The 16172-nt window shown below is 42.4% G+C and overlaps 1 protein-coding gene and 1 long non-coding RNA gene across 4 annotated transcripts in view; one reads left to right on the plus strand and one right to left on the minus strand.

The window, feature by feature from the left end:
- LOC127938043 (gephyrin) overlaps positions 1-12887 on the plus strand; it is a 71163-nt gene extending 58276 nt beyond the window's left edge. For 2 of the 3 annotated variants that reach the window (XM_052534431.1, XM_052534432.1), the window contains 6 exons: positions 7824-7911; positions 8196-8269; positions 9239-9303; positions 9446-9549; positions 10627-10723; positions 11659-12887. In XM_052534431.1, the coding sequence (XP_052390391.1) occupies positions 7824-7911; positions 8196-8269; positions 9239-9303; positions 9446-9549; positions 10627-10723; positions 11659-11792 (562 nt within the window). In that variant the 3' untranslated portion in view covers positions 11793-12887. Of the gene's footprint in view, positions 1-7823; positions 7912-8195; positions 8270-9238; positions 9313-9445; positions 9550-10626; positions 10724-11658 lie in introns of all 3 variants that reach the window. The other variant, XM_052534430.1, reaches the window with a different exon arrangement.
- On the minus strand, positions 153-7248 carry LOC127938046 (uncharacterized). The gene is made up of 2 exons (XR_008148619.1): positions 7199-7248; positions 153-493 (listed from the first exon to the last, which is right to left on the minus strand). It is a non-coding gene; the product is annotated as an uncharacterized LOC127938046 (long non-coding RNA).
- Positions 12888-16172: the final 3285 nt, after the last annotated feature.

Here is a 16172-nt window from a genome sequence, read left to right on the forward strand (position 1 = left end):
ATTACAACATTAAGAGAGCAGAAAGTCTTAAAGTCCGCTGCTAGCACTGCTTGAGGAAAGCTATTCTTCCTGCTGCCGCTGGCAGTCCTAACATGGGGCATGTCTGCTGGTCTGATTTGATTAAACAGAGAAAAATCAAACATTAGACCACCTCACTGATTCAGAAATATTTATTTGTGTAACTGTAACATCTTACAAACCAGTTATTAGCAGGGGCACTGTTCTGTAAATAAGTGTTCTTTTTGTATTTGTGCTGCATTATCATTGAATCAGGTCCTTTGCTGAGTACATTTTACGGTAAGCCTAGTAAGTGCTGGACATACTCCACAGTAAGTAGGTAGATGTCTGAGCCATGTGATTGGGAGTGTCCCAGGGGATTTATGGCTGCCCTTAGTGCTGCCATTTGTTCATCACTCAGTACATCGCCCATCTCAGGAACAGTCACATCAGGCAGGCCACTGTCCTCCCAGTCCAAATGTGGTAGGTACAATACCTGAAAAGACATGTAAAGTGTTTATGTGGTTCTCAAACATTTTTACATCAAGGACCCGGACCACATTTGATAACATTTTGTAACAAACTCCAGAAATACACAATATTAATTCTGAGACTGAATAACATTACTTTCTTTGTCAATGTATGTTCAAATTAATGTCAATGGGATGCATTTTTTGGTAAAATTTATAAAGAAGTTTGTGGAAAAATAGTCTATTTCTAGAAAAAGTTAGAATTAAAAAGTTGTGTGTATTTATATATACCCCTCCTTGAACCTCCCTCAAGGACCAGTGCCAAACCCATTGCCAAGTTTATTCTTACTGATTGAATATACTTTAATTCAAATAAAATCTTTGCACCTACTTCATACGTATAGTTCTTTTTAGCAAGGGTTAAGGGTTATTAACAAGCAGGTTATGTCCTAATTTTCAGCTTTAAAAAAATGCAGCACCCATGTATGCTGACAGCCTGCTGGTATGATATGGATGCAGAAAATGAGTTTATAATACCCTCAGTATCAGGGGTTTAGCCATTTACCCAAGTCTAGGGCCTTGTAGAATCTCAATAGATATGCAGTACAAACTTTGGTTCAGTTATACTATGAACATGTTTGTCTTCCATCCTGCAAAGTTCGGTGAGGCTATGAATAAGACTTTAAGATATTAATGCCCAAACATGGTTCTCTGATAGTGTTTTTGATGCTATAAAAATGACAATCTCAAGGACTGACAAAAAATATGAATATTTTTACAGGCCTTGGTTTTGGGACCCAAATATAATATAGAAAAACTCTTCATCTGAGATGTTGCTGCAACCACTTTCCTGGATTCTGACTGATTTGACATGGAACAAAGCCTCTATATTCTATTAGAAACTAGCAGGAGAAGACCAGGGTTGATTTGGAGGTCTAAACACCCTTGCCATGATAAACAGACCGTTGATATGGACGCGGAACGGACTATTTTCTTTAGCGGAAGCAATACAATCGTTTTTAAAATCAATAAATTTTGTCAAATTATTTATTTATTTTGTAGGTAGCAATGTAATAAGTGGGATCATGTATAGCGAGGCGGTTGTTATAGCGAATAACAACCCCTTCAGGCTGATTTTTCACCAGCAATGACTGGAAACATCTCGGTTACGTATGTAACCTTGGTTCCCTGAATAGGGAACGAGATGCTGCGGTGACGTCACCACGTATGGGAACACCTCTGGTGTGACGAATGTCTGAAGCCCTATACCATCCCGCCAATCCTATTGGCCAAATGGCGCATAGCACCACCCTGCGCATGCGCGCGCATGATATACCTGGGTGCAGCGCGCCATTTCGCTCAGATTTCATGACTGAAGATGAAGAGTTATCAAGGTACGGAACGGCCAGAACCGCAGCATCTCGTTCCCTATTCAGGGAACCAAGGTTACATACGTAACCGAGATGTTCCCTATCATAGGTCACTTCGATGCTGCGGTGACGTCACCACGTATGGGAACGATATACCAAAACGCCTGACGTACCTGATAACTGAGATCCGAGGAAGCAACTGCTCAAGCGGAGAGAACCCGGGAGCCAGGGGCCATCCTCACATCCAGACTGTAGGACTTGATAAAAGTGCTCGGTGAGGACCATCCTGCCGCAGCACAGATATCATCCATAGAAGAGCCACTGAGAAAAGCTTGAGAAGAAGCTACAGCTCGAGTGGAATGAGCCTTAACCCCTAAGGGCGAAGCGAGTCCGCGCGCCCCATAGGCCAAAGAAATTGCCTCCACCAGCCAATGGGACATGCGCTGTTTTGTAACTGCATGGCCCTTACTTTTATGTCCAAAGCAGACAAACAGCTGGTCAGAACCACGCCAAGGGGCTGTGCGATCCACATAAGTCTTTAAAGCTCTCACAGGGCAAAGACTTAGATCTCCTGACCCGGCCTCGGCAGGTGAAAAAGCTTCCAGAACCACTTGCTGAAAGCGAAAAGGGTTAGATGCGACCTTAGGAACATAGTTAGGCCTGGGCCGCAGCAGCACCTTCACAGAGCCTGGTGCAAATTCCATGCATGAGGGTGAAACAGAAAGAGCCTGTAAATCCCCAACTCTCTTGAGGGAGGATAAAGCCATGAGAAGAAGTGTCTTCAGTGTCAGGATTTTATCCGATACGGTCTCCAAGGGCTCAAACGGATGCCCTGATAAACCTAACAACACAATGGATAAATCCCATGAAGGAACTCGCACAGGGCGGAAAGGCCTCAGCCGTCGCGCACCCTGTATGAAACGAGAAACTAATGGATGACGCCCCACAGAGGCACCGCCTATGCATTCGTGGTAAGCTGAAATGGCTGCCACGTAAACCTTTAAAGTGGCTGGTGTAACGCCATCCGAGAAACGCTCCTGGAGGAACTCCAGCACTGAAGCCACTGGGCAGTAAACTGGATCCACATTATGATTACCACACCAGGCTGTAAACAGTCTCCACTTGAAAGCATATAAGCGTCTCGTAGAAGCTGCTCTAGAACTCAATATAGTCTCAGTAATTTCAGCAGAAAGACCGGGACATACTAACGCACTCCGCTCAGTGGCCACGCCCACAGTTTCCACAGATCTGGCCTCGGGTGCCAAATCAGCCCCTGTGCTTGTGATAATAAATCCTGTCTGATGGGAATCTCCCACGGAGAGCCCGCTAGCAGACTGATCAGATCCGCAAACCACGGCTGCGTGTGCCATCGCGGAGCCACCAGCAGCAGCTGTTCCACTCTGTCCCGGCGTAATCTGCATAATACCGCTGGGATCAAACGAATCGGAGGAAAAGCATACAGACTGGTCTTGGGCCAGCTGTGAGCTAACGCATCCACGCCCAGGGGCGATGGGGAGCGTAGGGAGAACCATAGCGGGCAATGCGTAGTCATGCTCGATGCGAATAAATCCACTTTCGCTTTGCCGAATATCCGCCATAAAAGATCCACCGTCTGGGGGTGTAATCGCCATTCTCCCTGTTCCAGAGCCTGTCTGGATAGCAGATCCGCTCCGAAATTCAATCGTCCGGGGACATGAATGGCCCGGATCGAGAGAAACTTGTCCCGAGACCACAGAAGAACACGCCTCGCCAGCCTGCACAGGGGGCGAGAGCGCAATCCTCCTTGATGGTTCAGATAAGACACAACCGCTGTGTTGTCTGATCTGAGCAGCACATGACGGCCGATCAGCAGATCCGCGAAATACTGGAGAGCCAGAAAAACTGCCAGTAATTCCAGTCTGTTTATATGCCAGCCGCGCTGAGCCGCTGTCCACACTCCGTGGGCTGGTCGCCCTCGACACACAGCTCCCCAACCAGTCAAAGACGCGTCCGTCGTGACAGTCTCTCGGAAAGCATAAATTCCCAATCGAACTCCTGACAGGAGAAATTCGGTTGACATCCAAATTTTTAGCGACATCACACACCGCCGTGTCACCGAAATCGTGCGATGCGGGAGACAACGGGGTGAAATATTCCGCCTTTTCGTCCACCACTGAAAGGGGCGCATTTGAAGCAATCCCAGACGAATCACGGGGGATGCTGCTGCCATTAGACCCAAGAGCCTGAGGCACAATCTCACCGTCACCGTGCGACCCGCTTTGAAGTGCCGCACGCATGACGCAATCGACTGAGCGCGCGGGAGAGAAAGCTTCGCTGTCATCGCGCGAGAGTCCAGATCTATTCCAAGAAAAGTTATCCGTTGAGAGGGAGTTAAAACACTCTTCTTGAAATTTGTTCGTAAGCCCAGGCTGTTTAAATGATTCAGCACAAGATCTCGGTGAGAGTATGCTTGAGTCCGCGATTGCGCTAGCACCAGCCAATCGTCCAAATAATTCAACACACGAACGCCCTGGAGCCGCAACGGGGCCAGAGCTGCGTCCATGCATTTTGAGAACGTACGGGGCGCTAAAGCCAAGCCAAAGGGAAGAACGCGGTACTGATACGCTTTGCCCTCTAAAGCGAATCTGAGGAACTTCCTGTGTCTCTTGACGATCTGAATATGGAAATACGCATCCTTCAGATCGATCGTAATAAACCAATCGCTTGGTCGGATCTGAGACAGAATAGATTTCACCGTCAACATCTTGAATTTGCTCGGTCTGAGTGCAAGATTCAGACGGCGTAAATCCAGAATGGGTCGTAACCCGCCGTCTTTTTTCGGTACCACGAAATAACGGCTGTAAAAACCTGTCTCCATCTGAGAGGGGTGTACTTCTTCTATAGCCCCTTTGCTCAGCAGAGCTGACATTTCTTGTCGCAGCACCGCCATTTCCGTAGACTTCACCGTAGTGGGAAGAATTCCGCGGAAAGGAGGCGGGCCTTTCCGAAACTGAATGGTGTATCCGTGACAAACCGTGCGTAACACCCATTGAGGAATGCCGGGCAAGCGTTCCCACGCGGCCCGAAACAATATTAACGGTTTCAAAACTTCCGCTCCCAGCAACGCCGTCATACGCGTTAAAACGACCGGACACGAAAAACCCGTGGTGTTCGTGCACCGGGGAAGCGTATGCGCCGGAGTCGTTGCGTTCCGTTGAGTATAATCCTGAAACGTGTCCACGGCAGGAATTAGGCCAACAGATGGAACATCGGGCTCTGCCGCTAGCGAAAAAGCGGCGGCTGTGCGAGCCGTCATAAACGGACCGTTTGTGTAGGGTCCTTGAGTCGTCCCTCGAACTCCGAAAGCAGGATTGCGCAGAGTGTCTGAGGGAGCGTCTGTCATTACAGCTCGATCCAATGTTGCTCGAGGCGCTGTTAGCGGCGAGACAATCAATGTTTGAGCATGGGGACTGCAATGAGAGTGTGGGATGCGCGAAAGCGGTCCGACAGCGCTCTCTAGCGGAGGGCACAGTCCCTGGCAAGCAGCAAAAAGATCAGGAGCTGCTATTCGGCACCCGAGAACGAGAGGCTTTAGCCGTCGAGGTCAGGTTCAATCGCTTACGTTGACGCTGGTGCGCCGGAGGAAAAACCCTAGGGCCCCAGTCCTTACGAGGAGGCGCCATGGGTGTAGGTTCCTCTCGAGAGGCTGCTCGCTGGCGGTGAGAGGAGGTTGAGCGAGAACGCGCGGGCGCTTGCCGGCGTTCGACCTCCCTGGGTCTGCGGGGAATCAGCTGGCGGAAAGCGGCTGATTGCTGTTTCGCTGCCCTGAACTTCTCCACTACTGACGTGACAGCCTCACCGAACAATCCATCCCTGGAGACAGGGGCATCCATAAGGAAAGATTTATCCTTCTCCTTAATATCGGTGAGATTAAGCCAGAGGTGGCGCTCAACCGAAATCAAACCGGCCATAGTACGGCCCACTGCACGAGCGGTATGTTTGGTAGCGCGTAGCGCCAAATCCGTAGCTCTACGCAGTTCCTTAACTGCCTCCGGTGTGATGCCCTCACCTTCATCCAATTCCTTCAATAACTCCGCCTGGTAGGCCTGAAGGACCGCCATAGAGTGGAGCGACGCAGCCGCCTGACCAGCCGCCATGTAGGATTTACCCACCAAACTAGACGTGACTCGACACGCCTTCGAAGGAAGAAGGGGGCGAGACTTCCAAGCCGCGGCCGAACTAGGCGCAAGGTGTTCGGCGAGAGTCTCTTCCACCGGGGGCATCATAGTATAGCCATGGTCCGCCATATCAGAAACGGTGGCGAAATCCGCGGCCGCGGCGTTAGTAATCCGCGCCGAAAATGGCTGTTTCCAGGACCTCGAAACCTCCTGGTGGAGGTCCGGGAAAAAAGGCAAAGGCCTCCGGGGCTGTGTAGGTGTCCGACTGGTTAGAAAACGGTCGTCCAGCTTGGAAGAAGGTTGGGCCTCGGCCTTGTCAACCTCCCATTCTAGCCCCAATTTACCCACCGCACGAGAAACCACATCCAACAGCTCACTGTAGGAGGGGGAAACACGCCTCTCCTGTCCGCTAGGAGGAAGAGGGCTAGTGTCGGTCGCGAAGTCCTCAGACCCCGAGGCCGCGGTGGATAAAACATCGTCGTCATAGCGTCCACAACCGAAGGAGATGGCGGTGCATGCCTCCGGTGTGGGAAGTAAATCCTCATTAGAGAAGACGACGGGCTCAGTATAAGTTTTATTCTGCAGCAGGGTAGGGGAGAGCGAGCGATGTGGAGAATATTCCAGCGCTGCGCTGTCCACAAAATCCATGTCGCACGTGTCACCCCAGGCCCTCGCCTCGTGCGGTGCCTCGGCAGTCGCAGAGGTGACCTGACGGGGGTTAGACTCGAGGGCGACATTAGAGAAAACTTCCACCCTGGAGCGCAGTACTCTGAGCCGCAGGCCATCACAATGGGGACAGGAAGAAAGGCCGCTAAGCGCCGCCTGTGCGTGATGTAAACCAAGACATACTACGCACCTGTCATGAGTGTCCCCCGCCGTGATGTACCTGGTACATGGCTCCTTACATTTTCGAAAGCTCATCGCGTCCGCGAAGAGGAGTTAACACTGCTCGAAGAGATCGCTGGAGAACGCGAGACGATAGGGCACAGATGATTCGCTATTCCTGAAGGAATGAAATCTGAGCGAAATGGCGCGCTGCACCCAGGTATATCATGCGCGCGCATGCGCAGGGTGGTGCTATGCGCCATTTGGCCAATAGGATTGGCGGGATGGTATAGGGCTTCAGACATTCGTCACACCAGAGGTGTTCCCATACGTGGTGACGTCACCGCAGCATCGAAGTGACCTATGATAGGGAACTCACCTGTTGGCCGCTCATCGTGTTCAAAACGTCCCTTACGCTAGCGTTTCTTGTTCTCTCCTGTTTCCATGTCGGTGGCGGCGCCAAGCAAGTCGCTAACAGCGAATTACATGACAGTTTACTAGCATGTGTAAACTGTCTGAAGGCATTTGCGTGTGGATCAGCAAGGCGGAAAATTTGTGCCAAAAGTCACGTGACAGTTTTTCGTACTTGTAGAATTTTGTTTTGTACTTGAAGGATTTTGTTTTGTACTTGAAGGATTTTGTTTTGTATTTGAAGGATTTTGTTTTGTACTTGAAAGATTTTAGTTTGTACTTGGAAGATATTTTTGTCATTGAAGATATACGTTTCTTTGTATATGTAAAACGTACTGTATTTGTTTGATAGCTACGTTTTTTATTTGCAGAACAAAATGCATTAGTTTGTGAGTGATGTTTTGTATTTGCAAACCACACTGAGTTTGTTTGTGAATTGTTGGGTGTGAGTAAAACACATTTTGTGTGTGTGTGAGGTTTTGGCATAAATCTCACTCGATAGTACCACCCCGTTCACTGTTTTGTACCTTTTTTTGTGTGTAGCTGTACCACTATTAACCCTTTACTTGCCTCATGATCTGTGACGGTTACAGCCCTGATGACCTGTTGAATGCTCTGAATGAGGGGATCACCCGCGCTGATGTCATCATCACCTCAGGGGGCGTGTCCATGGGCGAAAAGGCACGAGAGCTTTTACATTCGCTCTGTGTATTTAGCTGACAGCTTCATCTAGACAAACTGTGTTTTAGAAAGTTGCATGGTAAAGCACAACACTTTGAGTTTAATTGAGTAATCAGTGCTGTATACTGACATCTAGTGGCTGGATGGTAGAACGTCTGTCACGTCAAAGAGATTTAGAAGAGAATACAGTGTACAATCAGGCTTTGGTTCAAAAAATAAATCAATCTTTGTCATACACTGGTTTACCAGATCATTAAGGTGATTGTAAATGGATGTTTTCACAGGATTACCTGAAACAGGTACTTGATATCGACCTTCATGCTCAGATACACTTTGGTCGTGTCTTCATGAAACCAGGGTGAGTTTTTGAAGAAGCAGGTGACATCTGCGTGAAGATTGTACAAGTAATGCAGAATCAGGGTGTTTCCACTTCTGAAACCACGCTAAATGAAACAAACACTTTAATTCAAACAACGTGAAAAATCTAATAAATAATAATCTCCAAAAGCAGATTTGAATGTCAGTGTATTTAATCCATAATACTTTATTTTACTACTATTTTATTAAAATAAAGTGTATTAACATTATTATGTTTTATTTATTTTTTTATTGTATTTTATTTAAAATTAATAGAATACTAAAATATAATATAATAGAATAGAATATTTTAATGCTATTATTATATTATAGTCTTTATCCACTTCAAAAAGCAAACTTGGATATAGTACAACATTTTGTTTTATTTAATCTTAAACGTGTATTTTATTAAAACATGTTTTATTAACATTTATTTTGTTTTATATTTTTTTATATGATAGATTAAAATATTAAAAGTATTACATTACATTTATTATAATACTATTTTATTTTTTTATATATATTTAAAATGTAAGTGAAAAAACTAGATATCAGTATAGAACAAAAAAAGTATTTTATTTTATTTTTAATTTTAATGATTAATTAATTTATTATTAATTATTATTTATTTTTATTTTAATATTAAATTTTTTTTATTAATAATATTATAGAATAGAATAGTTTTAATACCAAAAGTGAGTGTATAATTATTGTTACTTGCAAGCAGAAAATACTGGTTTGTTTGTTTACATAAACTTAAAGTGAACTGTATTCAGACCACTTCTTAAAATAGTCTCACTTCAGATAACTTTAGAGCATCACATGCAGTATAAATCATGCAAACTGCAGATATAAATAAGACTCAGATTGCTCTGAGATTGCACCCCAGTGTGAAAACACCCTGATTTTGTGTGTCAAACGATGAGAATCAGTCCACGCGGGTATTGAGCTCTGGTTTGTCTTCCGTTAGTCTCCCCACAACATTTGCCACTGTTGATATGGATGGGTCTCGAAAACTTATCTTTGCTCTGCCAGGTAGGGACGGTGAGAGAGTTTATTGGTTTGTTCGTTTTTTTCTCAAAACACATACTAGTCTGTAATTTCAACACACAGATTTGGCTACTTTTCATCTATCGGTGAATGATTTCTGCTTCTGTGTCTGTCTGGTGATTCCCAGGTAATCCCGTGTCAGCGGTCGTAACATGTAACCTCTTCGTCATTCCTGCCTTGAGGAAGATGCAGGGAATCTTAGACCCCCGGCCCACCATAATAAAAGCCAGGGTAAGACCACCTTCAACCTTAAAATCATTCTTCCAGTGTTCAGTGTCACACGATCCTTCAGAGATGATTCTAATCTGATGATTTGCTGCTTAAGAAACATTTCTGTGTAGGAATTACTCCCATCTAGTGGTGAAATTGTATTTTGCATTCAAACTAATTTTGCTCTCCAGCGCCTCGCTTTTTCAAATGCGCGTTGCATCTACGGTAGGCGATATGTACCAAAAAGCTTTGACAGGATGTCTTCTAATAGCACTTCGTCGAGTTTTCCTTCAGGTGAACAGGTGTGTTATTTCAAACAAACTGCAACATGACCATAAACAAACGAATTTTACAGTATGAATTACTGACTGTGGAAAACATGAAATATTGTAATTAGTAGTTATGTCTTCTTTATTCGCTATATTTTCTGAATTATATGCATTGTTAGATATAAAAAAATATTATAATATAGATTGTAACACTGACTTACCTGTCGAGAAGAAAACTGGCCACTTCAGCGTCTCTTTTGAAATCTTTATCAAGCATTAGCTCTTTCCATCTAGAAAAAGCTTCCCCGACATTAACTCTAGTTGTCTGTAATCTACGGTCACGTTTCCTTTTACGTTCTATTTTTGACTGTTTTGGCGACGATGTTTTCTTCTCCTGTGGCGCGGCATATGTATGGTCCATAATAAGAATGCAATCCAGACTTTTAAACTTGCCGGTGCAGTTTCAAGCGCCTCTCACTGCTCTGCACCTGCGTTTCTGGCTCTGACCGAAAACGCGCTGTGGAAACGCGTTGGCTTAGTACTTTTTGTCCCTCTCTGCTATTATAGTTTTGCAAGATGGCGGAACTACATGGAAGCCTCCGTCGACCTACCCGTCCCATGTATATAAAGATAATAAATTCTTCATTTACAAGGATTAGTTTAAACATTGGCATAGGTATTTGTACACCATTGAGGGCATATTTATGAATAAAAATATTGATTTTAGATAATAAAATATCTAAAAAGTTACTTATTGTCCCTTTAATTGCAAAAACATTTAAATCTGTTGACAGCCTTAATAACGAAATCTTGTTCTGAATTGTTTCAGTTGTCATGTGATGTGAAGCTGGATCCACGTCCAGAGTATCACCGCTGTATTTTGACATGGCACCATCAGGAACCTCTGCCATGGGCACAGAGCACAGGTTACACATCCATCATCATTATGATTATCATCATTACAGAAGTCTCCCTGAACGGACGTGTTATCTTGCCTAGTATACATTGGCAGCTTAATAATGTCTGTCGGTTTCCATTGGCTAATAAATTGTTACATTTCACTCACCAGTGATTGAGTAGGATTAGAATAAGATTAGAACGGATATAGTTTTCACTGTGTTTTATGTCCTATGATCACTTTAGGACACCTACACGAATGCTCTGAGCGTTTAACATCAGCTCATTTATGAGTACATGAAAAAAGCCTTGTTAAATACAACATTAAATGTATACGTCTAAATTAGATTTATCTATATAATTCATTCCTGTTTTTTGGACAATGTTTTTATCAGTTTTTATTAGTTTTTATATTTTTTTAAATTCATGTTTTAAATTACTTTTCATTTTTATATTTTCCTTTTTCATCTTAATTTTAGTTAATTTTTGAGTAATTTTGTTGCCTGTTTATATATATATATATATATATATATATATATATATATATATATTTCTCTCAGTGTTTTAGTTATTTTAGTACATTAAGTTAAAATGAAGTTAAAAGTTAAAGGAAAATTTGAAATTATTCCTTGGCATATACAATCAAAAAGAGAGAATACATTAATAAAATCCTTGATCATTATATAAAAAGAGCATTGTGGAATTTTCTTGTAATAAAATTAATAAAATCATAATTCCTTAACATGAGTGATTTACATTTATTTATTTATTTATTATAAAATAAAAAAATTTGTTGTTTTTTGCTTTTTTTGTGTGTTGTTGCTTTTTTTTTGTTGCATTTTTTGCATTTTATGCAATATGCATGTTGGTTCCTCTGCCCATAACGGCTGCTTGTTGAAAAATTTATAACCAGGTTGGTAGGAGGCAGTATTTTCATGCTTTTCTCCATCTCGTCTTCCTCTAGGGAACCAGGTTAGCAGCAGACTCATGAGCATGCGCAGCGCTAACGGACTCCTGATGCTACCTCCCAAAACTGAGCAATACGTGGAGCTGCACAAGGGCGAGGTGGTGGACGTCATGGTCATCGGCCGTCTATGATGACAGAAGCGTCCCGACGGACGGAGAGCGACGGTGGTTCACGGTGCATGTTCACATATCATTGACTGTAATATGCAACGGCACAGCTAGTTTTTATTGATTTGGATAACGCTGAAGTATAGTCAACATCTTGATCACAAACCTTGATACATATGAGAAAAAAAATGTATTTAAAAGAAAGAAAAAATATACTTTTAAATTATAAAATATTATTATGAAAAGATTTAATCTGTACTATTATGAATTATTATTATTATTGCATTTTCCTTCTCATTATTATTAATTATTATTATTATTAAGGCAACTTTGTTCTTTTCATTGCAGTTGCTTTGTGTGTTCAATGCTAGATCTTATAGCTGTAGCATTTTAATAGAAACTGTAGGTGCCTGCCAGGAGAGAAAAAAAAAATATATAGATATATAATTTCCCCCATTTTAATGCAAAAATAAACTAAAAAGACTGCTTCTGTTTTCGGACATGGGGAAGGATCAGGACAACTTGAAATCTGGACTCTGGAGGGTGGCACTTTTTGTCTTACGTGTCATTGACGTGACACTTTTACTTTTTCTCCCATTAGTAGGCATCATTATGACATCACAAAGAGCTTTGCTTGTCGTTTATATCTCGTGAGTCTTGTTTGTGTGCGCAGTGCCAAACGCGTGGGTGCACGAAGGCCGTGTGCGGGGGAACACGGGCCTGGTCACCCAATCCCTGAAGCTTCCTTATAATCACATAACCTGGTGTAGCCCCGCCCCTGTCCCCCCAGGGGGCGGAGTCACAGGCGAGTGTTTTATTTGAATATACTTTAAAAAAGACAAGGAAAAAACAACAGCTTATTTAAGTGCTGACTGCCTTTTTAATCAACTACACAAAAATGTACAGTAAAAAAAAAAACAATTGAATTGTACAGATAAATGTGACCAGCACTCCTGCGGAATATGACCACGCAATGGTGAGACATTGAACAAATCTGTATAATACCATTTTCTTTAACGATAAGAACCTAATGAGAGAGAATACAATAATAAAATCCTTGATCATTATATAAAAAGAGCATTGTGGAATTTTCTTGTAATAAAATGAATTAAAACATAATTCCTTAAAGTGTGTGTGTGTTTTTTTTTTTGTATTTTATGTTCTATTGATCTCGGTTTTGGACAGCTGTTCTTTAATGGTGTATTTAAAAAAAAGCAGTGATTGCAGTTAACAACATTATTATTTGAAAAATTATGCTTTTTCATTAACTACAACAGCAACATTTTCCACATAATAACATTGGTAATTGTGTTGAATGACTGAGATTAATGGATATAGGCAATTGAAAAATGTTGTTATAGAACTAATATTATTTACTTATTAAATAAAATTATATATTACATTTAAAAATATTGCCTTTTTTGGCAATTAAAAAAAATTATATATACATTTAATATTAATATTTTTATAATTAATGTAATAATATCAGCCATCTACCATTCATTCAATGTTTATTTACGTTAACTTAATCTGTAAATTATTATTAATAATAATATTAATATTGTAATATATTGTATGTATTTAATATAATTTTATGTATGCATGTATGTATGTGTATATATATATTTGATTATTTATCTAACTTATTTAATAGTCATAGTTGTAAAGTCTGTAGCTGTGGAATCTATCAGACGGTCAGATGTCGTCAGACTCGTGGTCTGTCGGGTTTAGAGCAGATTACTGGACTCATGAAGTCACCGCTCATCCACATTAGCCTCAGACGCCTGAGCTGTGGACACGCACATGCCCACTGGACCTGATTGAAAACACCACTTCTTTATTCCCCATCAGTGGCTGAGAGAGACCTGGCGCTCCACGCACACAGTGAGTAAAGGGTTTCACATGATAGTCCGTAGTTTTGTTTGTATTAATACTCATTGACTCTTGTATGGTTGCTTTGTTTTTGGTTGATGTTGGGGAGCTGTATATCAGGGCTTGGTCACAGAAAGTCAAAGGTTCAAACCCCACAAGAGCTGATGCATTACCTGTCCAAATTGAGATTATCTGTCAGCTTTGCATTGAAATCGAAGTGAAAATCATCTGTGCGGGACAGAAAGGACTAGAAGGAAAACGTGCAAGAGCTTATTAAGTTTATCTACATCAGTGGCACTTAAAAGGTCTCAGGGGTCAAATACTGCTGTATTTATGGACGAAACTGTTACAGGTGGTTTAATTTCTTTACATACAATTAAGTTAAAAGCTAAAAAGAGCTGATCAGAATTAAATATTTCTCGATTCCTTGCAAAAATTAAGTTTCTGTCAAAATACCATAGTTACTCACACAAGCTTCATTTCTGTCACAAATATTTATCACGACCGTGGTGCTAGTACCATGTTTGGACAGGTTTATAAACAATTTTCACACAAAAATGGCAAGTAAAATAATTAATTATGAAATTTTAAAGTAGAAAAACATATACATACTCCAATATTCGTTGTTTTATTTATAAAATGGGAAGAAAAAAATTACACTGGCTCTTTTGTTTATGTTTGCAAGGCATGTTTGGTAATGTTGAAGTTATTCATACTGTAGGTTACTCTGTAGATCAACTGTCCTTTAATTAGATGTGAAATAAGAGATAATTTATTATTATTCATTAGTTTGGGAGTTTGTAGAGGGTTCGCGAATCATTTGAGTCAGTTCGGGAGTTCAAAGCGGGTTCGCGAATCATTTGAGTCAGTTCGGTAGTTCAAAGCGGGTTCGCGAATCATTTGACTCAGTTCGGGAGTTCGTATTGGGTTTGCGAATCATTTGAATCATTTCGGGAGTTCGTAGCGGGTTCGCGAATCATTTGAGTCAGTTTGGGGATCGCAGATCATTTGAATCAGTTAGGGAGTTCGGAGTGGGTTTCGCGAATCATTTGAGTCAGTTTGGGGATCGCAGATCATTTGAATCAGTTAGGGAGTTCGGAGTGGGTTTCGCGAATCATTTGAGTCAGTTTGGGAGTTCGGAGCGGGATCACGAATCATTTGAGTCAGTTTGGGAGTTCGGAGCGGGATCGCGAATCATGAGTCAGTTTGGGGATCGCGAATCATTTTAATCAGTTCGGGAGTTCGGAGCGGCTTCGCGGATCATTTGAATCTATTCGACAGTTCGGAGCATAGACATCATATAGGTAGACGCCCCATCGAACGCTACTGCCTATTGGCACGAACGAGCCGTGGAGCCGCCATCTTGAACCGGTCGCCAGCTCCGCTCAGTGTAACTTGTTTGCCAGGTGCAATGAGCTGTCAGCGCATTAAATTAATCATATGTCACTGAATACCTAACTGATTTTGCGGGTTCGCGAATCATTTGACTCAGTTCGGGAGTTCGTAGTGGGTTCGCGAATCATTTGAATCATTTCGGGAGTTCGTAGCGGGTTCTCGAATCACTTGAGTCAGTTCGGGAGTTCGTAGTGGGTTCGCGAATCATTTGAATCAATTCGACAGTTCGGAGCGGCTTCGCGGATCATTTGAATCAATTCGACAGTTCGGAGCGGGTTCGCGAATCATTGAGTCAGTTCGGGAGTTCGGAGCGGGTTCGCGAATCATTTGAGTCAGTTTGGGGATCACAAATCATTTGAACCAGTTCGGGAGTTCGTAGTAGGTTCGCGAATCATTTGAGTCAGTTCAGGAGTTCAAAGCGGGTTCGCGAATCATTTGAGTCAGTTTGGGGATAGCAAATCATTTGAATCAGTTCGGGAGATCGGTGCAGGATAACGAATCACGAAAGATTCGCGCTCGTAAATTTTCAAATTGGCCATAATCTTTAATTCGCTGCTGCCAACTGGGGTGGCAGCCCCGGTAGAGCCGCCCCTGCTCTTGAATGTTTAAGGAATTCATTTATTTCCCTGAAACCTGCTAGCAATTCGGTTTATGTTTGTCTGCAAGTCCTAGTGATGGTGTGTGTGTGTGAGAGAGAGAGATAAGAATGCTAAGTAGTCTCAGATGAACAGATGGTCATCTTTCACTGACAACTGTTGCTAAACATGTCTGCGTGCTTGACTGCTGAAACCTGATTGGTGCCTTCAAAAGAAGCAAATGTAGCCAAAATGTAGAATTGTATTTGCATTACTTCAGCAGCTTCATTTAGAAGTGCAAAAATTACACACTTTCACTTTTAAAAGGCTCAATTTTTTAGATAGAAGTATATATATTGCATATACTGCACATTTTATACTATAGTAAGCATTAAATACATTTTATATGCAATACAAATGACAGGATTTGTAGAGTGCGGCTTCTGTTTTGTTGGCATGTGTTTCAGGGAATCAGGAAATCATAAATGCATCAGTGTCTCCTGCTCTGAACCTTTTGTAGTTTATTGTGTTGACCATGTTAACATTACATATGAACGGTGGC

This window comes from Carassius gibelio, chromosome A20 (genome assembly GCF_023724105.1).
Source record: "Carassius gibelio isolate Cgi1373 ecotype wild population from Czech Republic chromosome A20, carGib1.2-hapl.c, whole genome shotgun sequence".
In the NCBI taxonomy this organism is placed as follows: Eukaryota; Metazoa; Chordata; class Actinopteri; order Cypriniformes; family Cyprinidae; genus Carassius; species Carassius gibelio.